This window comes from Bos taurus, chromosome 17 (genome assembly GCF_002263795.3).
Source record: "Bos taurus isolate L1 Dominette 01449 registration number 42190680 breed Hereford chromosome 17, ARS-UCD2.0, whole genome shotgun sequence".
NCBI classification, from domain to species: domain Eukaryota; kingdom Metazoa; phylum Chordata; class Mammalia; order Artiodactyla; family Bovidae; genus Bos; species Bos taurus.
In genome coordinates, this window is record NC_037344.1 from 17,746,717 (window position 1) to 17,769,581 (window position 22,865).

Genomic DNA, 22,865 nt, shown 5'->3' on the forward strand with positions numbered 1-22,865 from the left:
AGGCTGGATATGACTATATCAAACTCCAGATAAGGAGAGTGTTCAGTTCAGTCACTCAGTCATGTCTGACTCTTTGCAACCCCATGGACCGCAGCACGCCAGACTTCCCTGTCCATCACCAACTCCCAGAGCTTACCCAAACTCATGTCCATTGTGTCAGTGATGCCATCCAACTATCTCATCCTCTGTCATCCCATTCTCCTCCCGCCTTCGATCTTTCCCAGCATCAGGGTCTTTTCCAATGAGTCAGTTCTTCACATTAGGTAGCCAAATTGTTGGAGTTTTCAGCTCCGGCATCAGTCCTTCCAATGAATATTCAGGACTTACTCTGTGTGAATTATACCTCAATAAGCCTGACTTAAAGTAAAAGGGAAAAAAAGACTGTCTCAGGATACTTAACATTACCTATACCATGATAGACCTTTTTCCCTGCATTTGGAGAAAAAAATGATACTAAGACCCTGAGCAATTAAATGACTTTCCTAGTCATCTGTCATCTAAACTCCTTGTGCATCTTCCTAACCTCCCTCTGCTTCCTAATCTCTTGATTGTCTCATCCATTCTTAAAACCACTGCTCTGTTTTCCTCTTTGAACTCTGAGGGGAACCTTATTGCCTATAGAGTGAGTCCAGAGTCCCTCCCGTATCTCAGAGCCACTGTCTCCTTTCCTCCTGCCGCATTCCTCCACAAACTAGGGTTCAGTACCCTGCCCTCTCTCCAGCCTTCGCTTCGTGTGGCCAGCATTTCCTGCTTCCAGCTTTTCCTCATGTTCCTTCTTGCCCAGTTTCTTTCCACCTGTCAAAATCAATGAATGCCTTCAAAACTCAGCTCAAATGCTACCTGGTCCCCCAAGCCTGCTCTGATTCTCCCAGTTCAGTTATTGATTTCTTGCATCTCCACAGTGCCCATTTGCAGACCGCTCCTGTGACAATAGTTGCATTCTGCTTTGATTATGCTTAGTGTTTATAGTTCTAGCTCTTTCCCTAAATTCGAAATCCCTGAAAGACTTAGGCTGGGATTGCATCCCTCATTATCCATTTACCTCAGAGCCCAGAGTTAAATAAACCTTCACCCATCACTGCTAACTATTGCCCATAGTCAGATGTTAGCAGAAGATCCATTCTAAAAACCTGGTTCTTCTGATCTGTATCAAGATTTTAGGAACTCCAAGACATTTACCTAGCATATATCCAGTCCATCAGTGGCTTCATCCTGCAGAAACTTCTTTGTGACTCCGAGGTGCAAAATTGCCTGTGTTGTCATGGCTCCCGACATTTCCAGGGGCAGTCAGGTTGCGGGGTAGTCAGGATGGATGTGTTTCTGTTGAGTGTAATTTCCCTGTCTACAGTACACCCTATGAATATTTGAAGGAGAGTCTGGAAGCTGTTTCCTGTGAGGGCAGTTAAGTTGAAATGCAAGAAGTAAAGATTAAGGAATATTAACATAAAATCTGTATTGTGAATTCTTTTACATAAATATGTTACCATTGTAGGGAGAAGTGGTGTCAGGGAGCTTTTCAGATGTCTACATTTTCATACCCAAATGAAAAGTTTGTTATAAATTATGAAATGTGGAAATTCTTCATCCTTATAAAGGTCCTTGACTAAAGAATGTGCTGAAAGGAGATACTGTGTGTGTGTGTGTGGTTCATTTTTCCAAGTATAATTTTCTGATGCAAGAATGTGGGGCAGCAAAAGGAAGCAGAGGTGAAGTCAGGAGTGACTGCATTCACCTCTCATCTATCTATCTGAACTGTGTTATGAGAACTGTGCACAAGTCAGTCCATTATCATCATCGTACTGGGGGGTCTGGAAGCAGGAAGGGGGTTGCAGCCATCCCCCCTTACACTCTGCAGGTCAGGGAAGGATCCCAGTCATTAGCATGTTATCATGATCTGTGCTATGGGTTCACGGAGCTTTCACCTGAGGATTCCCTTTTACTGACCAGCTGGCCCTTCTCCCTCCACCTCCTCCTCACCTGGGCTCGGGCCACCCAACATCCTTTACCTGTTTCTCTTGCCCGAGTTGGCTGTCTGGTCTGGTTTAGAGTCACGTGTCTGAACACTTCTGGACAAGTCTTGGGCCACACACTGGTCGGCTTGCTTTCCCAGAATAGGAAAATGCTAGTAGATGAAAGCATGGGCAGCTTCCTTGTTCTCCACTCTTCAGCAGGAGGGCTTTGCTTTCTGTAATCCCCACAACCACTAAATATTTGAAAATGAGGGAGTAGTTAAGGCCAACCTCAGCAGGTCTTTTTGAGTCTTAATGTCTCCATCTGTGAAATGGGGGGTAATAAAACCCACTTCATAGGGAATTTTTGAGGATTAAGCAAGTCAATGTAGGTATAGCACTTAGAAGAATGTCTAATAAGAGTGTCTGATAAGCTCTATAAAAGTATCAAGCTATGGTTGCTGTAAGAATGGCTTTGCCTGCTGCTCAAGAATTCAGTTTATGCTAGTTAGAATGAACTTGTTAAGAGGGATCAGCAGCCTTCTTGACTGGAGGAGAAATTGAGGCGCTGAGAAAAAGTAGCCAGGTTATGGAAGTCAGATTAAGTTTGTATCGCCTGACTTAAAATGCATATAAACTCAGCTTGGGCCTCTGCCCAGCCTCTGTGTATTCTTAAGGAAACACAGACACATTAATGTGAACCTAAAATCAGAGGGAGCTCAGGGAGCGGTGTGTCTGCTGGGGTGTCTGTTGGGAAAGAGCAGTTGAATTTAGATGAGAGCATAGCAAGGAAGCAAATAGAGCAATGAACCCTGAATGCAGTTCAAGGCCGGCCACGAGGCAGGGAGGCTCCATTCCCCTTTGCCCAGGTGTTTGAAAAAATCATTGCCACACCTTTGCCAACCGGAATCCAGTCCCGCACACACTGTGATTTTGCAATTTGCTTGCATTGGTGTTTTGCTAAAAGCTTTCACTTTTAGATGCCCTCCAGAACCTTTCAGACCTGGCAGAGAGAACCTCTCTCTCATCGCCTTCCGCATGCAGCCTCAGAACATCAGGTTTCATTTGAGAAACTGCTGGGGATAAAGAATTGTGTGTGTGTCCATTACATTTAAAGAGGCATGGGCTCCGGGCTGTGCAGGAGTATAGAGTAAGATTGTACTGTATTCTAATGCCAGCTTACGTCTCGATCCCTCTTCCTTCTAGTGTTTCCCAGATGCTACCAACAGGAAGGGCACAAATGCAGAGGCAGATAGGTGACCTCAGGGAAAGAACTGGACATTGAACAGGGGTGATCCTTTCACTGAATGTCTCTAAGTGTCTCCCTTCCATCTCCTCTCCTTCTCCTCTTACTCAGCAGCGAAGAATCCCCAAATATCAGTGAAGCTTCCCTCACGGAGTTCTTTGCCATTGCTGCTATATTTTTGTCTATTTGGGGTTTTTTTCTCCGACAGAGAATCTAAGGATTTTGCTCTTAAATGAAACAGAGTTGAATTTATTCCCAATTGTGTAAAATGGCATGGACAGTCATTCGTTTACCGGATAGATCTCTGTCCCATCTATTTCCGTGTCCATGGTCACTCCGCATATAGTCATCCCATAGAATTTGTATTCTTCACGTCTCTTGTTTCATGTCTTCATGAAGCATGGCTACTGTACTTGATGAGTGGCGAGTTGAGAAGTCTCTGTCCTAATCATTCAAGAATACCAGATATAGGGAATACTTTTTCTTTCATGATGAACATTTTTGTCACTGTGAAAGTGTGTTAGCCAGTCTTCTGATTAATGTAAAAATTTCTGTTAAAAAAAACACAAAACACCTAGGTCTAATTTAGTGGTATTAAGTTTGCCCGTCTGACTCTGTTACACAGTGATCATCGGCCAGAAATCTCTAGTTAATGCGAAGCTTAGCTGGCAGTCATCAGACACTGGTAAGAAACATCCAAGATAGTAAAAGGCTTTCGCTGGCTAACAGATTCATCCACAGGAGTGGTAAGCCCATCCCATTAATAATCCTGTCAAACTAGAGATGAGCCCGGTGCATTTAAATACATTTTAGGAAAAGGAAAGGCATGGACAGATTCTGCTGTTTTACCTTTGATGAGCTGACTTCCACCATTTTTCTAACATGAAAAATCCTTGCATGTTTCTAGTTGCTAACATCTGGCAAATGGCAGGGGGCATACTGTACTGCGTTCTGCATGTGTTATAACCTAATGTGTTCCTCCTAAACGGGGTTCTCCCTAAAAAGATAATTTTAAAAGTTCCAAACCTAGGATGGCTTGGCAACCTATATTTTTGAAGACTTAATAGGTGCCCAGGGTACACAATTCAAAAGACACAAAGTGAGCAGGATGGAGGCAAGCAGGAACACTCGATTAGAAGCAGTGTCTTTCCCCTGATTTGTTTCAAGCAGTATTTTTTCATGTCGGCTGCTCTGCCAAAGTCATTTGCGCTCAGGGTGGTGGGCAAGTGGTGGTGGCTTTTTGTTTGCTTGGTTTTGGCTTCCGCTGATGGAAAAAGACATGAGTGTAGTCCTGATGCAAATGTTTTTCTTCAAGTTAATTGCATTACTTGGTTAGATATTTTTCACCAATTCCTCCCTCCCCTCATCCTGTGAGCTGTAGCCTTCTCTGCTTTTGTTTTCTTATAAGAAGCTCATTGGCAATAAGCAGGTGAATGTGGGTAAAAATACGAAGCAGTTATGTAAAGAATCTCAGGTGGACTAAAAGCAGAAGGAAGGAATGATATGTTAGAAAGAGTTGTGTACATTAAATGTGCAAAAAACACATCTATGTTACAAATTTTTGTTTAAAAATGCAGTTTTCTCATTCTAGTGTCCTTTTTAATATAGAAGAGTTTTTTTTAACTCTTTATTGAATTTGATATAATATTGCTTCTGTTTTATGTTTTGAGTTTTTGGCTGCAAGACATGTTGAATCTTAGCTCCCTGACCAGGGATTGAACCTGCACGCCCTGCATTGGAAGGCAAAGTCTTAACCACTGGACTACCAGGGAAGTCCCTAAAATAGTCTTTAAATTTGAAGAAAATAATTTTGGATATAGGGGAGGAAATAAAACATGAAGTTGTTGTCGGTCTCAGAAGTAGTGATGCTGTGCTAAGTCGCGTCAGTTGAGTCCAACTCTGCAACCCCAAGAACTGTAGCCCACCAGGCTCCTCTGTCCATGGGATTCTCCAGGAAAGAATACTGGAGTGGGCTGCCATTTCCTTCTCCAGTGGGTCTTCCCGCCCCAGGGATCAAACCTGCATCTCTTATCTCTCCTTCATTGGCAGGCGGCGTCTTTGCCTCTAGCGCCACCGGGGAAGCCAATCAGAAGTAAATAGTGGTAGGGGACAATCAAAACCATGAGGATGGTGAGTTCAGCCTTTTCTGCAAGATGCATTGGCCACAGAGGCCGACTGAGCTGTGTGCCTTATAGTCCATGAAAGGAAGCTCGTGGAATGAGCCAAAAACGGGAGAGTTCAACTCTCAAGGTCATATAGAAGAATTCTGAACTTTCAGCATGTTTGTGTCATTAAAATCCAAATGGCTTGCTTTATAAGATTTTGTGGTGATTATACAGATTGCGAGACTGTCATTAAAAAAAAAAAAAAAAAACTAGCAGGGAGTTATTTTTGGTGTATAAAGACACAAGGGCTTATGGCCTTCTTCTGTAAAACTGTAAAAACATTTTAAGAAACAAGCTTTTTTGGAATGATAGAATACTTTCAGCCCTCCTAGATTTTTATAATTTAATTATGAAAACAACAGTGATTTCTGTCTTCAGGGTCACTTGTTATTGTGTACCAAAGCTGACTCATAGGTTTGTGATTACGCACATTTCTTTCTAGTATTTTTCTTCAGTAAAGTCAGGTTGGTTCTTGAAATCGGCCATAGTGGTTGTATTTACACCATAAACGTTGGCAAAAGCTCCATACCCGGGCTTTTTTTTTTGCCTGGAGAGCTGGTTATTAAATATTTACCAGCATATCACTGGATATAAAGCCTAATTGAGTTGCATTAGTCAAGATATGGAAGAAATCCAAAATCAGTAGAATCACAGAATCAAAGTTTGAAATTCAAAAAATGTCTTAAATGGGTAACAAACTTAGTGGAATAGAACCAGAAATGTGGCGTTTGGGGCAGTTACCACAATACTTTCCACCAGTTGTAAGAAATATGGTTTTTTGCTATTCAAAGTAGCTGATGGCCTGGTCTTCGCTTTTTAAAAAAAAAAATTAGAGTATAGTTGCTTTACAATGTTACATTAGTTTCTGCTGTACAGCAAAGTGAATCGGCTCTTTGTGTATATATATCCCCTCCTTCCTGGGTATCCTTCCTATTTCGGCCACCACTGCACATCAAGTAGAATTCCGTGTTATAGAGCGGGTTCTCTTTAATTATTTCTTTTATGTGTGTGTGTGCGTGTGAGTGTGTGTTCAGTCGCTCAGTTGTGTCTGACTCTCTGTGACCCCATGGACTGTAGCCTGCCAGGCTCCTCTGTCCATGGGATTTCCCAGGCAAGAATCCTGGAATGGGTTGCCATTCCAGTGGATCTTCAGGGGATCTTCCCAACCCAGGATTGAACCTGTGTCTCCTGCATTGGCAGGTGGATTCTTTACAACTGCCCCACCTGGGAAGCCCCACACAGTAGTATATAGATGTCAATCCCAATCTCCCAGTCCATCCCACCCACATCCCTGCCTTGGTGTCTATACATTTGTTGTCTGCATCTGTGTCTCTTATTTCTACTTTGGAAAGAGGTTCATCTCTGCCATTTTCTAGATGCTACATATATTCATTAATATATGATATTTTATGTATTTCTCTTTCTGATTTACTTCGCTCTGTATTGCAGTCTCTAGGTCTTGCCACATCTCCCCAAATGTGGGTTTTACCATTTGGGATGGAGTTACATGAACTATATCTTCATCAAGTCACTATCAGCCACAGGGCAGGAGACCTCCATTCTATAACAGGAGCTAAGATCTAGCTCCGTATTAGATGGTGCCTCTGAAGAGGCTCTAACAGTTACATGACATTTTTTCCCTAACCTCAAAATATTACTAGTTATAATAGCTAATATTTTATAAATATAGAATTTGAAGTATGAGGAGACATATAGAGTCAAAATAATAAAAATTAGATCACTGCGCATACACACACACACACACACACACACATGCACCCCGACCACCACTTACCTATTTTCCCTGATGCCTCCCTATCATGGCTGAGGCACTTTGAAGGAGAATAGTTACTTCTATTATTGGGATTCTTTGAGCTAATGGACAATCTGACTCCTGGTATAATGCCATTCTACTAATATATTTCAGATTCTTTACACAAGGGATTATTGGCCAAGGAAAATAGAAAATGTATATCTGTTTTGTTGACAATTGCTTCCTGCAGACTTCTCGTTGTCAGTCATGTAGCCAAGGTATTGTGGTTCTTGCTTTTGGCCAAGTGCAATCACTCTCCCAATCACTAGTCCGTATACCCTTGCTACTCAGAGTACGATCTGTAGACCAGCAGTTTTGGCACCAACCAGTAGCTTGCTACAAATACAGAATCTTGGGGACCATTCTAGAGCTACCGAGTCAGAGTGTGATTCACAAGATACCCAGGTGATTTGTGTGACCATTAAAGTTTAGGGAACACTGCCTCCCTATTTAGGGAACACTGTTCACTATCTGAAGAGCTCTTTGAAGACTTTTTGAAACTCATGGTGGATTTAAGACACACAGAGAAGCAAACTAGAAGTTTGGATAAATGGTGGAAGGATCAATTTTATTCCCTTCACCTGGTTCTAGTCTCGCATCACAAACTTACTCGCAGAGATTAAAAAGAAAAGAGCACAGCAGTACCCCAGCATAGAGAGAGAATAACCCGGAATTTCCAGAGGGAACCATATTTTTTGGACTATTTGACAATTTCTAAAGCTTGATTTTACCTGCTATCCTGCTAAGATGGCAGATTTACATTAAGTAGCACTTCTCGTTCTCATTTCTTCTTCTTCCCTGTTTCTTGATTTTTAAAATTAAAGTCTTTATTTTGGAACAGTTTCAGATTTACAGAAAAGTTACAAAGATAGCACAGAGTTCCCAGTTACCTCATGCCCATCCATCTCTCTGGATCTTTGACCAGAGTTGTATTTCTGCTTCTCCCTGATTGGCAGAGTTTCCTGGCTAAGGAAGCAAAGTTACAGCACCTAACACAAATAGTATTTGATTAAGGCTAATTACAGTGCTGTCACATACAAAGGGGAGAAAAGAAAGCTGGCTTTTTCAACCAGCAATGAAATAACCTGCTGTCTATCTACTGACTTAATAGCTTTAATTGCCAGAACATAATCAAGATCTGGTGAATTTGTTTGAACATATCAACAGGCACCAAATATTTCCATGAGATCAAGTTGTATAACTAGTTGTGCTCTAACTCAAGCAGAAATTGCTCTGACAAAGTGAGCTTTGTAGCCTAAAAGGCAACAGCTGTTGGGAGAGGCCCTATGTTCTGATGATCTGTTATTAACACTCTCTGGATTAAGAAAGTTGTAGGTTTCAGAGGGCTGCCTGAGATGAGCAATAACTCTCCAGCACGTTTGAATTCTTAGTTTGCAGGATGAATTCGATCAGGAGTGTATTTACACTTCATTAGGGCTTTCCTGGTGGATCAGTCGGTAAAGAGTCTGCCTGCAATGCAGGAGAGCCAGGTTCCATCCCTGGGTTGGGAAGATCTCTTGGAGAAGGGAATGGCTACCCACTTCTGTATTCTTGCCAGGGAAACCCCATGGACAGAGGAGCTACAGTCTGTGAGGTTCCAAAGAGTCAGACATGACTGAGGGACTAACATTTTTACTTTGGAGGTTCATGAAATTTCCCATTTATTGAGAACTATTTTCTAACAAGACATAGCAAAAGTGGGCAACTCTTTTAACAGACTTGGTTACTACACTTCAGACCATCAGTAAGAGTCATACATGAAAGTAACCGTTCTTCCACATTTTATTGACTTCTACTTTCTGGTTCTCAGAAATGTAGAACCAGAAATTAAGACTCCTGTAAGGTAGTCTACTTCCAGGAAGCCAGACCAGGAAGTGAATCTAACACATGATTTTGAAAAAGGGAGTCCCAGACTGGGTCCATCTGGAGAACTTGCAGAGTCAATCGCATCTGATGGGTTCCTCCCTACCCTGTTCAGATACTTAGTACCTGCTTCAGGATAATCTAGTGGGAGGTTATCTGTTAGTGGCTAAATATGTGCACCCTTGAGCTTTCTGAAAATAAGATGTTCAAGTGAAAAGAACCCCTTTTGTGTAATAGTAAGAATAATTCCTCTCCTATTTAGTAATTGAATTCCTTGGAGGAATTGAAACTTTTTACCAAAAAGCACCCAGCCAAAAATGGTCTCAGAAAAAGGTAAAGGTGGGTGGTGTTTTCTTTTTTTTTTTTAATCTATTTTATTTTATTTTTTTAATCTATTTTATTTATTTGGCTGTACGGGGTCTTCATTGCAGCATGCAGGGTCTTCGATCTTCATTGCCACGTGTGGGATCTTTCGTTGTGGCATGCGGGATCTAGCTCTCAACCAGGGATGGAACTCAGACCCCACCCAACCCCCGCCTCAGGACACACGCACGCGTGCACGTGCGTGCACACACACACACACACACACACACTGGACGTGCAGAGTCTTAGCCACTGGACCACCAGGGAAGTCCCTAGGTAGTGTTTTCTTAACCTCTAGAAACAGAGATGAAATTGCAGAGGCAACAAGCAAATCCAGTCACTTTCCCAGAGACATTCTTTTTCAGGAGGGTGGTTGTTGTTAGGGGATGGGTCAGTGGAGAGGTGACAGTCTCTGTCACCCTGCAACCTCGGTTCTGGGCTTGCGTTAGTGACAACTGCCCTCTAAGAAGGTTGCATGCCTACAACAGACCTGTCTGCTGGGTGACTCCTGGGTAACTAGTAGACTGAGCCATAGGACTTGAATAAAAAGACGTGGGCTGGGGAGGAATCCCCCCCCGTTTCTTCTCCTCTTCCTTCTTTCTCAGCTAGGCTCTTCTGATCTCTCTGCCTCTGGCATTTCCTCACAGGCCCTGAGAGGCTGTGGCTCCTGTGTGAAGCTGCTAAGGGACTAAGAAAGCTTCTTGTGGTTCATGCTCACATGTGCAAAGAGCCTGGCGTGTTGGGAGGGAGGGCCGTAGGAAGGGGCAAAGTCTGAGGGTTTGGCTTTTCAAGTTCCTACTGTTACTTTTTTTTTTCCATTTTCCTTTGCCTCATCTACTAACTCTTTGAGGCCGAAGAGGCCCAAAGTGAAGTCTGTCCTAATTTTAAACTTGCCTCTGTGACTGCCCTGTAATTTTCATTCCACAGCCTAAATTGGAACATGTCTCCGTAGGTTGGGCTCAGAGCATCTCTTTCAGTGAAGGTTTAACAAATTACCTTTGATACAGCAGAGGAATTTCAGCATCAAAAGCCAGGATTCAGTCTTTGTCAGAAGACCACCTTGGGAAGAGCTTTGTCCAGTTCTAGGAGGTCGTGGGGGAAGAGGGGTTAATACACCCATTGGCTACTGCCGGTCATCTCTTAAAATAGACACATTTCAGCAGATGCCCACAGAACAACATGATTGTATTCCTTCTTTGGCAGGAGGAAATTTGAGAAAATTTTTACTGAGATTATCTGACCCAGATTCTTTGCACAAGTACTTCCAAGGTTTGAGCTGTGACTTTGCCCATGAAGATTATGTAGCTCTCATTTTCTGTGGAACTCAACTCCTTATCTTCTTTCCACTATGTGGGCCTCTTGGAGTGACCTCGGACCACTGTGAGCTCTCCTTTCCTCTGAATTTCCAGAACAAGCATAACTTGGATCTCTGCAGCTATCTCCAAATAAATGATGCTCTCTTTCCATTTTGTATGTGTCCATTACCTGCCAGGGGCTTCCCAGGTGGCACTAACAATGCAGGAGACATAAGAGATGTGGCTTCATCCCCCTGGAGGAGGAAATGGCAACCCACTCCAGTACTCTTGCCTGGGAAATCCCATGGACAAAGGAGCCAGGCGGGCTATAGTCCATGGGGCCGCAAAGAGTCAGACCCAACTGAGCACATACCTGCCAACCAGGAGTGGGTTGAGATTTATAACACAATCTTAGTGAATGATGCTTCAATTAAGTAATTATTATCCACTGTAATGATATAAGAGTCAGGAATTTTCTTAGCAGTTTTATCATGGGTACTAATGGCCTTAAAAAGTTCTCCCATTACAAAGATGGAATATTTATACTTCCTCTACATAAATCTGCCTTACAAATAGAAGATAGATTTCTGTTTACCAAGGAACATGGAAAAAATCAGCAGTCATTATCCTACTTTTTCTCCAATAACAGTCAATGTTTTTCCAGATTAGTCCAATACAAGTAACTTGTTCATTTCCTTCAGGACCCAGACTGCCTCAGAAACTTCAATACCTGCCAATGGCTGAGGCCCAAGAGACTCTGACAGTCATGAAAACTACAGCTGGCCACTTCGTTTTCTAATTCTATGAGCACACCTGAGCTCTGATCTTGAGGGTTGCCTTCCTTTCTGCCATGGAATGGTACCCAATATGAAGGAGATGTCTTTTTTTCATGTTTTAAAAAAAAAAAAAGATTCATAATTTAATTGGAGGATGGTTGTTTTACAATGTTGTGTTGGTTTCTGCCACACGTCAACATGAATCAGCTATAGGTACACATATGTCCCCTCCCTCTTGAAACTCCCTCCCAGGGAGATATCTTGAATCCTATTTTGCTATGGAGGCCTCAGAATAAGGATTTCAGCCTGAAGGCAGCCCCACAAACTGAATCCCCATGGACGCAGCCTCAAGAAAGCGATGAAAGGCCCATGCTTTGGGCATCGATCTATGGGCTACCTGGTTTCTACAGGTAGATGTCAAAAACTGGAGACTCTGAGATTTCACCTTATTCGCAAGTTACGCAGTTGACCGCCTTTCTTTATATAGGTGATGTTGTTAAAATTCTCTCGTTCTGCTGAAAAAGACCACCAGTGAAATACATGTGTGGTTGCTGTACTCAGATGGTAATAGTCTGATCCCCAAAAGGCCAAGCTCTTCCTTTCAGTCCTCACAGAGACTTGTTAGCTCCATCCTGGGGAAGAAAATGATCTAAGAACTGTGAATTCCAGCTCTCGAGCAGGATAGCCATCTTACAAAAGTGTGCCACTGGTCCCAAGAGAAGTCAATAGAGGACAATGGATATGCTGGCATGGATCCAGCACTGCTGCAAGAAAAACAATGCAAGCCCAGCCCTATGAAGTAATTAGGATCATTGTCATCTGTGTGAAGGACAACAGAGTGTTACTGTTATCGTGCTCCTGATACTGGAGGTTTTCCAGGGCCCCAAAGCAATAGGTACTTTAGTCACATTGGGAAAACGGAGGAGTGGCCCTATCGGCTACAGAACTAGCAAGATGCAAGACCTGAGTGTGACGACAGACATCGATTCACCTCTAGTTTCGCCATCAAGTGACTCTCTTGACCAAACTTTGTCAGATCCGCTTCTTCTACATCTTCCGTTCGTCCTGCTTACATGCCACTGTCTCCATGAAGCGTTCACCGATCCTCCCCCTGCCTGAAGGAGTCTGCTCTTCTTTTGAGTCAGATTGATACTCTCTGACAGTGTAATTCTCTACCTTAACATGTTACTTTTATGTGTACACTTAGTTTTTTTTGTATTTATTTATTAAGCTGGGTCAGGTCTTAGTTGCGACGCACGGACTTCTCTACTTGTGGTGTGCAGGCGCTAGAGTGCACAGTCTTGGCTTCCCTGTGGCATGTGGGATCCTCGTTCCTTGACCAGGGATCGAACCCACGTCCCCTGCGCTGGAAGGCAGACTCCCAACCACTGGCCCACCGGGGAAGTCCCTATGTGTCTATTTTATGTCTCATCTTTCATGCTCGACTGTAAAGTCCCTGAGAGTAGAAATGCTGCCGTGTGCATGTACATATTCTCCACGTTGTCTTCAGTACAGAAATCACACCCAATAAACCTGTAGTGAAAGAATAAAGGGATGAACAATGACAGAATACAGACGTAGGTAAAGCATCTCTAGAATCAGCTGTGGTAGCGACGTATCTAAAGCTTTGCTGACAGAAAAGGGTCCACACACACAGCTCCCAACAGGTGGATTCGTCAGAAATACACACGAGGGGAGAGACACAGATGAAGATACTGACAGATGAAGGGTTGTAACATCATTTGACTCCTTCCACTGTGTCCAGTTCTTCTCACAGAAGCTTTTCTCTTCATGTTATTTTTGTGATCAGGGTTGGGTATTGTTTGTGGAATTTGCTCAGGAAAACTTAGTAATTTTCCAACATAGTTAATATTCAGATATGAAAAAAAACCTCTTACAGTTTAAATGGTGAATAGATGCTAATTTATACATATATACTTATGCTCAGAATGCCTAATTAATGATCTTCCGTGTCAGTCATGGGTATGTTAATGAACTTCTTTTGCTCCTGTGTCATAATTACATTGCTCCTCTCTAGCTTGAGGTTGGAAGAACATTTTCTCTGTGGGTTAGCAAATGATGCAAAATAACAGCAACAAAACAACTAACAATTACTCAGTGATTCGTAAGTTTAGGGAATGTGGAAGTATATGATCATAACAATTTAGTATGAGACGATGTAAAGCCAGCCAAAAAAAGATATTGGCTATTTTCATAGTAACTCTCCATTTGCTGAATTAAGAAAAGGTTTGCTTGATGTGCGGGACTGTCTTTCTTTGGTCCGGTCAACTGACCATCTTTCTTACTCTGAGGACAAAAGCCTCTGTGATAAAGGGAACTCCGTCCATAGGTGTTATCCTATATTTAGCTCTGTTCTATTTCTCAGGACCCAGAAGTGCCAGCTTCTGCCTCCCTTCCATAGTGTTTCTTTTGTCTGCCTTATTATTGTATTTGGTTTCTTCCCCAAACTCTGGCATATTTTTCAGCCACAAACCTTCCTACTTTAATCCAACAGAATCAGGTTGGACTTGGTGCCTAACTTCACTTTTTGGCTCTGTGACTTTCAGTTCAGTTCAGTTCAGTCGCTCAGTCGTGTCCAACTCTTTGTGACCCCACGAATCACAGCACGCCAGGCCTCCCTGTCCATCACCAATCCCTGGAGTTCACTGAGACTCACGTCCATCGAGTCAGTGATGCCATCCAGCCATCTCATCCTCTGTCGTCCCCTTCTCCTCCTGCCCCCAATCCCTCCCAGCATCAGGGTCTTTTCCAATGAGTCAACTCTTCGCATGAGGTGGCCAAAGTATTGGAGTTTCAGCTTCAGCATCAGTCCTTCCAATGAACACCCAGGACTGATCTCCTTTAGTATGGACTGGTTGGATCTCCTTGCAGTCCCAGGGACTCCCAAGAGTCTTCTCCAACTTTAGGTGAGTTAATTGACCTCTCTGAGCCTCTGTTTCGTCACTTGGAAATGAGGTAAGAATACTAATTGTTAGAAAGGATAAGATGATGTATGGCAGAAACCAGCACAATGAAAAGTGAAAGGGTTAGTTGCTCAGTCATGTCCAACTCTTTGGGACCCCATGGACTATAGCCCTCCAGGCTCTTCTGTCCATGGGATTCTCTAGGCAAGAATACTGGAGTGGGTTGCCATGGCCTTCTCCCGGGGATCTTCCTGCCCCAGGGATAGAACCTAGGTCTTTGCCATTGCAAGCAGATTCTTTACCATCTGAGTCACCAGGAAAGCCCAAGCAGCATAATATTGTAAAGCAATTATCCTTCAATTAAAAATAAATATGTATTTTTAAAAGTTAAGGACACCTAACTCTGAACCCTTTCTGCAATATATAAAAAATGAAGAAATAGGACAATGAAGTGAGTCAAAGTGTCTGGAGCCCATTGCGAGGCATGTAGGAGGCAACAGGATTGCCCCTGTTTTCCTTCCTGTTTGCCCTCCCACCCTGAGCAATGCAGTGGTTAAGACTATGGCATCTGGAGGTAGACTGTCGGGGTTGAACTCCCCAGTTCTGCTGTATCCCTGTTCTGTGACCTCAGACCAGTGACTTAGCCTTGCTGTGCCTGAGTTTCTGGGTATCTCAAATGTCAGCGCTTGGCATTTAGTGAGTGCTCACAAAAGGCAGCTGTTACTATCTGACAGTCTGAGCAGCTGGGTGAAAACAGCCCTCTGCGAATCCGTCTTTGGATCGGTGTCATCCACTGTCAGGGTCAGGAAGCCCTTCTCCTGCGTTAAAAGCAGGGTGCCTCAGCCCTTTGTCAGGGACGGCGGGGCGCACAGACACGGGCCCTGCTTCTAGATCTTCTCTGTGTGGAGGCCATCTCCTCCGTTTCCCCTCTCCTCTGGGGAGAAATCTGTCTTCTTTGTGAGAGGAACACAAGAACAGGTTTGTGCTACCCTCCTGAGTGTGCACGGCGCTCCCTGTCTCTGTGCAGGGGTGGAGTGTGGAATGCCCAAGCTCTGCGTTCCTCCCCTGTGCTCCCCCGCTCCTCCCCTGACAGGCTGTGCGAGGAATCAAGGGCTTTGTGCCAAGCCTTTCACTTGGGGCCTCTATTTTTCCTTTCTTTTTATGCCAGAGGCAACTAGTTGAGTTTGCTTGCTGGAAGGAAGGCTTCTGAAACCATTCAGCGAACCCTGACATTTTTAAGATAATGAATTATTCTCCAAGTGGTATCAGAATCTGACTTTTCATGATCTAGATCTATCGGTGGAATGTATTGCTTGGCTCTTTAAGGATGACGAAGCTGCGAATACAAATAGCTGACCCCCCAAATAAGCAGTCAGATTTAGCCTCTTAAGCTGTCCAGACAGACCCACAGCAGCAAGGCTGGCACTTTACATCTGGGCTTGTGATTTACAGATTTCAGAAGACTTTCAGAAAAACTCATCTGATCCTCAAATATCCCTGACCGGTAAACATGCCGGCGGAATATGTTATCCCCATTTTACAGTTAAAAAACAAAACAAACCAAACAAACAAAAAGCCAGAAGCTTCAAAAGATTAGGTGACTTGTCTACTAATGACATCAATATGAAGTCCAGTGTCCTGATTAGAACCCAGAGATTTTCAGCCAGTAGCTTTGATGAATCAGAAAAGGCAAGATTAACTTACAGTATCCGGTTGTAACTGCCCCCTATCACCCGTTGGCCCCACTGGCCTAACACAACAAATGTTGCTCCTGCCACACTTCCAGCTTGAGGTTTGTGGGAGCGGGTGTGCATGTAGAGGCTCTGCTCCCCCTGGTCACTCACGGATCCAGGCTGACAGAGACTCCACCAGCTTCCGACACTGCCATCTCCACATGTGACCTCAAGGTTTGCTGCAGCAAGGGAAGAAAAGGTGCAGAATTCATAGCAGCTTTTCTCTGCTTGTAGCTCATTGGTCGGATTAGCTGCATGGTCTCAAATTAACTACATGAGAGCCCGGGAAATCCTCCCATACACTTAGAAAGACAGCAGAGCCCCAGAAATCTCCACTACAGGCTTTTAGGTGGTCGGTCCATTTAAAGACTGTGCAGTGCAAGGGCCCCATTTTGAATTAATGATGCTTTCTAATAAATGCATCTTCCCTGGTGGCTCAGATGGTAAAGAATATGCCTGCAATGCAGGAGACCCCAGTTTGATCCCTGGGTCAGGAAGATCCCCTGGAGAAGGAAATGGCAACCCACTCCAGTATTCTTGTCTGGAGAATTAATGGAATTCTCCAAAGGAGGCTGGCAAGCTAAATACTGTAACCTGGGCATTTCATTTCTTTGAGAAGGATGGAAAGAGATAAGGCAAATTTAAACAGCATCTGATGTATGAGGCAGTTGCCAAAAAGAAAAATGAAATAATTTGTAGTCACAAAAGGTTATGCTAACATTTCTCTTTGTTTTAAATTTTAGCTTTATTGAGGTACAATTAACAAATAAAATTATAAGGTATTTAAAGTGTATATCGTGGTGATATGATATACATATATATATATATATACATTGTGAAGGGCTTTCCTGGTAGCTCAGCTGGTAAAGAATCTGCCTGCAATGTGGGAAACCCTGGTTCGATTCCTGGGTTGGGAAGATCCCCTGGAGAAAGGATAGTCTACCCACTCCAGTATTCTTGGGCTTCCCTGATGGCTCAGACAGTTAAGAATCCACCTGCAATGTGGGAGACCTGGGTTCGATCCCTGGGTTGGGAAGATGCCCTGGAGGAGGGCATAGCAACCCACACCAATATTCTTGCCTGGAGAATCCCCGTGGACCGAGGAACCTGGTGGGCTATAGTCCATGGGGTCGCAAAGAGTCAGACACAACTGAGCTAAGTGCAGCGCATAGATAGTGAAAGGATTCCACTCATCTAGTTAATTAACATCCATCCCTTTACATTTTCATCTCTCTTTTTGGTGAATATGCTTTCCCTTTTGGGGCCTGATATTTTAAAAATTAGAATGTTCTCCAGAAAGTAAGCAGAAAACTTGTGATCTAAATGTATTGGTCTCCCTCCACTCCCCTCTATTTTATAGAGAAACTTTCAGATTAAAAGAATTCTTCAAATTATTCCTTAGAAAATATCAAGATTTACTTCTAAGATATTTTAGAAAACTCGTGATATCATTCAAACAAGTTTTCTTAACTACTCAGATTATTTCCCAGGAAATAAGCCTCTCCATGGTTTGCCCTGTCTTTGTTTGATTATGGATATAGAGGGAAATACTCTATGTGTTTGGATAATGGATATAGAGGAAAATTGCAATCAGGGACAAGCAGCAGTTTGACTCTTGAGTTACATAGAGGGCTTGGCTGTAGTTGGCATTTTGGTGTGAAAGATTTTAGAATATTTAGAGAGCAGGATGGGACCTGTGAGCTGAACAGAAAACAAAATGGTGCAGAGCCAGCTGGACTGCATAAGATAGTTCTCATGCAAAGTGAATCTCTTGCATCCATCCCCGTTCCATATGGTAATCTGCCACAGACCCAGTTGCTGCCTGAATATCCTTGTGTTTAAGTTGCCCTCACCTCTAGCTAGTGGACTCACCTGTGGAGCTTCCCTATGGCTCCTGCCCTGCTCTCTGCTTTCTGGAAGTAGCAATACTTGTCATGGGTGGAGGGTCAGCTCAGTGTGAGCTCCCCGCTAAACACCCATCAGCACAGCAGAAATTCTTAGAAAAGCTTTCCACGGAAACATAGAACTTGCTTTTCACCCCAACCCTCCCCTTTTAAAATGAAGTGGGTTTGTTTTTGTTTTTATAAAGTCAATTTTAAAACATAAAATAGCAATCCAGAGCACACATGCTAACAGTAATTAATTGTCATCACTGGGGCTTGTATATAAATCTCATGATGTGAGGAGTTTAGCTGTTTTCATGGGCATCACCTTCATCTCAGCAGACATTTGTTTCAGAGATCATAAATTTTATCCTTTGTATTCCAGGGAGATAAAATGTGAAAGTGAAGCAGCTTATCCAGGATAGCAAGTAGGACATCTGGACAGATGAGGGTGGGGTCTCCCAGGACTCCCAGGCATGGGAGTCCACTGACATTTGTTAACAACGTGGATCCCAGGTTGCTCCTTAGAACTACTGACTCAGAATTTTCAGGAAAGAGGCCCAGGAATCCTCCTTTTTACCAAGCACTACGAATGACTTGTGTGAGGCAGTTAGCAGTAACCCGATCCAGCAGAACGGACAACTCCTCTCTCATTTCAGCCTCCTGTCACCACCGCAAGGAAAGGAAAGTCTTTGAGAGGATGAGAAAGTTAACCCCCAGAATTCAGGTACACTGTGGGAATAGCAGCTACGTCTGCCCATCCCTGGAGTTTCCAAGAAAAGTACAGTTTTATGGATTTTTAAATGTCAACACTTCGTACCACTGCTTTTCAGAAAAGGCCCTAGGGACGAATAGCCGTGTCTGTAAGCATTCTCTGGGTGCTTGGAAAATAGGATGCTTTCAGAATTTGTGATTTTTAAATGTAACATTTGACTGGGTAATAAATGCACAAAGTACAGAATTCAAAAGGTTAAAAACAGTATATGGTAGACGATAAATCTCTTTTCCACCCCCCTTTTCCCATTGCCCAGTTCCTTTTCTTAAAAGCAACCATCATTACCATTTTCTTATGTTTCCTTCTAGTGACAGACAACCCAAGCATATAGAAGTGTATGTGAGCGAATATTTATTTTTTAACCCAAATGGTATCCATGTTTAACATCTATGTCCTTGTGTCTAATTAAATTGATACTTTTTTTCTGGTATCACACTGATATTGTGTCATTGCTTTTGTGATGTGAAGTCGCTCAGTCGTGTCTGACTCTTTGCGACCCCATGGACTGTAGCCTACCAGGCTCCTCCATCCATGGGATTTTCCAGGCAAGAGTACTGGAGTGGGTTGCTATTGCCTTTTCCAGGGGATCTCCCTGACCCAGGGATTGAACCCAAGTCTCCTGCATTTCGGGTAGACGCTTTACCATCCGAGCCACCAGGGCTTTTGTGATAGAGAACACTAAAATCCCCAGTGGCTTACCAATAACAAAAAGTTCATTTCTCTCTTGTGCAATAGTCCAGTGTGGGAATTCAGTGGACAGGCAACCAGCTCCTTCCATCTTGAAGTTTGTCCATGGGATTTAGAACCTACTGCTTCCAGCTGGTGGGGAAAAAAGAGAGCCTAGAAGATGGAGAATCTTGCTGGAGGTTTTTATGGGTTATCCCTAGAAATGGCGACATCATTTCTACCCACAATCTTTTGGCAAGAACTAAGTCAAATATCCCCATCTAGCTGCGAGGAGACCTGGGAAATGTAGTTCTTTACTGGGCAACCAATCATCAGTATCCGATTCAGACAGGCCAAGGGCTGCACACATCTTTGGTGGACAGCTGGTCATTCTTTCTGGCTATGCTTTTATCCCCAAATGTACATGGTTTTCTTGTAATTACAGGGAGTGGGGTTTTTGACCCTCAGCGTGTGGGAGTACAGTAGGGAAGTTGGTAAGAGATTTTCATACCGCAGATGTGACCTGTGAGAGTTTGGGAACCACTGCTTTATCCAGGAGGCCAAAGGTCAAGTTCAGCTTTTGCCCCTGCTAGTAGATGAGCCCGGGTTCCAGAAATGCCCCCATGGCATCTGTCTGTGAACAGGGAAATCCATTGCCTACCTGAACACTCTACTGGACCTCCTCAAAGTAAATGGTTTTTGTCTTATCTAACCCAGACAGAGCCAAGAATAGAGGGATTCTGGAATTCCCAATGTGGCTATAAAACATTCTAGCAATATTCTAATTGTCCTTTCCAAGCTTTAATTTAGCAGTCCTTCCCCACCCCCTCCTCTCACGCTAGACTTGTTACACAGCGATTTTCCGACACCCTTTTTGCTTACAAAATTTTCTTTGCCCCTAGAGGGGAAAAAATGAACAAAAACACATCAGCAATATAAAGAACTTTTGTAAGTTAGGTGCTGGAAAGGGAGAAGTCCTGAAGCTGCTGGGAACCTCACAGCCTGACCCCCGTCCCCTGTCCTGTTCATGGGATGAGATGGCGCCCTCCTGCAGGGCTCTGCCTGCGTCAGCCCCCAGAATAGAAACCTTGGGATGAAGCTGTGATGGAAGGAAAAAGCAGAATGAGGTGAGCGCCTTCTCTCCCCACCATGCATCCGGCATCTGTGAGCCGGGGGCCTCACGGGCGGACCTCGGCCATCCTGGGGAGGAGCGACGCCTCACGTCCCGCTGAGCCCTTCCGCCTGGGGTTTCTCTTCCTTGCTGGTTTGTGCGGACTCTGTGGTCACTGTTCTCCATGTCAGCACATTTGAAATTGCTGACTGTAAACACTGAAGGCAGCGTGCCTGCTCCCGAAGAAGCCACAAGGAAAACAGCTCTGGGCAACTCTGGATGTTCTCAGTGGGACCAGCTCCCAGCTGTGGTCCTTTATCGAGTCCAGGGCTCTGTGGTGTGGGTGGGATGGGGGAGAAAGAAGAAGTGGGGGAAAGAAGGACATCGGCCTTTGGAGGTCTCTTCTTAAGGAAATAGATACTGGTTTTCTTCTGGTCCTTTCTTTGGGAGCTGCCATAGGAGAGGAATTCGGACGTCTGGAATGGGAGGGTTGCCAGGTAGCAACAGGAGAGGATAACGGCCGACCCCACGTGCAGATGGAAACTGGGAGCCATGAGGATCATGAGGGAGTTCGCGGTGATCTTGGGAGGAAATGGTTACAAAACACAGTTGTAAACCAAGTAGCCTCCTCAGGTCTCTGGGGCTGGCCCAGAGGGGCACCCAGCGCCGCGATGGTGGGCGGTGTCCTTCCCACAGGGCGGGACTTGGCTGGACTCTGAGCCTGGCAGGCAGCGGGTCTCTGGGGCCCTGTGTGGGGACTTCCACAGACCCGGGTGTGTGTCCCTGTAGCCTGTCAAACCACAACCATTCTCAGAGGCTTGTGGATCAGACGCTTTCGTGGTCCAACCAGGAAGAGTGTGTGACCCAGCTCCAGAAAGTGTGTTAGTCTGAGTTCTTGTGCTTAAAACAGCCAGCTCCATCTTCTCTTCTTAGAACTAGAATGGGGAACCAGGAAGGAGGCTTTACCTAGAACCATTCATGACTCTGTGTTGAGAGCCTTCTATGTAAAAGTGATTGAGGCTGGGTTCTGGGGTGGACGAGTCAATGCTTCAGAGAAAAAGAACCAGGAGGATATATATATATACACATATATATATGTCTATGCTGTGTATGTTATTTGTTTCGGTGGCTAAGTCATCTCTGACTCCTTTGCTGCCCCCATGCACTGTAGCCCGCCAGGCTCGTCTGTCTGTGGGATTTCCCAGGCACCAGTACTGGAGTGGGCTATTTCCTTCTCCAGGGCATCTTCCCCACCCAGGGACTGAACTCGGCCTCTCCTGTGTCTCCTTCGTTGGCAGGTGGATTCTCTACCACTGAGCCACCTGGGAAGTCCATGGTATGTATATGATGATATATAGATATATTTATCTATATATCCAACAGGATATATATGCCAGAAGATGTGAATGTGTATATATGTGTGGTGTGTATATATATGTTAATAGGATATATATATTTCTCTTATATATGAGACAGACATATATATGCATATTATATATATCATATATATCCTGTATTATCTCCTATATATTCTATATGTCTACAATATGTGTGTGTGAGTGTGTGTGTATATATACACATTTATGGGGATGTGTATTTTATATAACATATATGTAAAATGTATATGTATACACATATTGTAGACAGAATATATATGGAGATATATAGGATATATGTGATATATATAATATGTATATATGAGTGTGTGTATATATGTCGAGAGAGAGATTTATTTTAAGAAGTTGGCTCATGTGATTGTGGGTACTGGCAAGCCCACAATCTGTAGAGAAGGCTGGCAGCCTGGAGATTCAGGTAAGAGTTGATGCTACAGTCTTGAGTCCTCAATCTGCAGGCTGGAAACCCAGGCAGGGTTTCTGTGTTGCAGTCTAAAGGCAGAATTGCTTATTCAGAAACCTCCGTCTTTGCTTTCAAGGCCTTCCGGTGTTTGGATGAGACCCACTCACATTAAGAAGGGTAATCTGCTTTACTCAAAGTCTACTGATTTAAATGTTAATCACATCTAAAGAAATAACCTTCACAGCCACATATAGACTGGAGTTTAACCAAAGAACTGGGCACCGTGGCCTAGTCAAGTTGAAACATAAAATTCAACATCACATGGGGAATTTCTACACTGAAAGTAGAGCATTTTATTCAGATGCCCATACATCAAATGATAGAAATTTCTTTAGAGTAAAACATGGTATGAGCCAGGCTGTCTCGGTGATGTGCTTTCTGGTTTTCTTGTGACAGATTGTGCTTGGTATAATCTCTGATCTAATGGGCATTCATTGGAGATAGTT

General features: G+C 43.7%; 1 protein-coding gene across 5 annotated transcripts in view; it reads left to right on the forward strand.

The window, feature by feature from the left end:
- Nucleotides 1-22,865, forward strand: part of MAML3 (mastermind like transcriptional coactivator 3) — a 460,203-nt gene that overhangs the window by 186,002 nt on the left and 251,336 nt on the right. The window contains exon 1 of one of the 5 annotated variants that reach the window (XM_059876255.1): nucleotides 1-21,898. This exon is cut by the window's left edge and continues 43,056 nt beyond it. The exons of the other annotated variants lie outside the window; for them this stretch is intronic. Within the exon in view, the coding sequence (XP_059732238.1) occupies nucleotides 21,896-21,898 (3 nt within the window). The 5' untranslated portion in view covers nucleotides 1-21,895. The remainder of the gene's footprint in view (nucleotides 21,899-22,865) is intronic. 5 annotated transcript variants of the gene reach the window in all.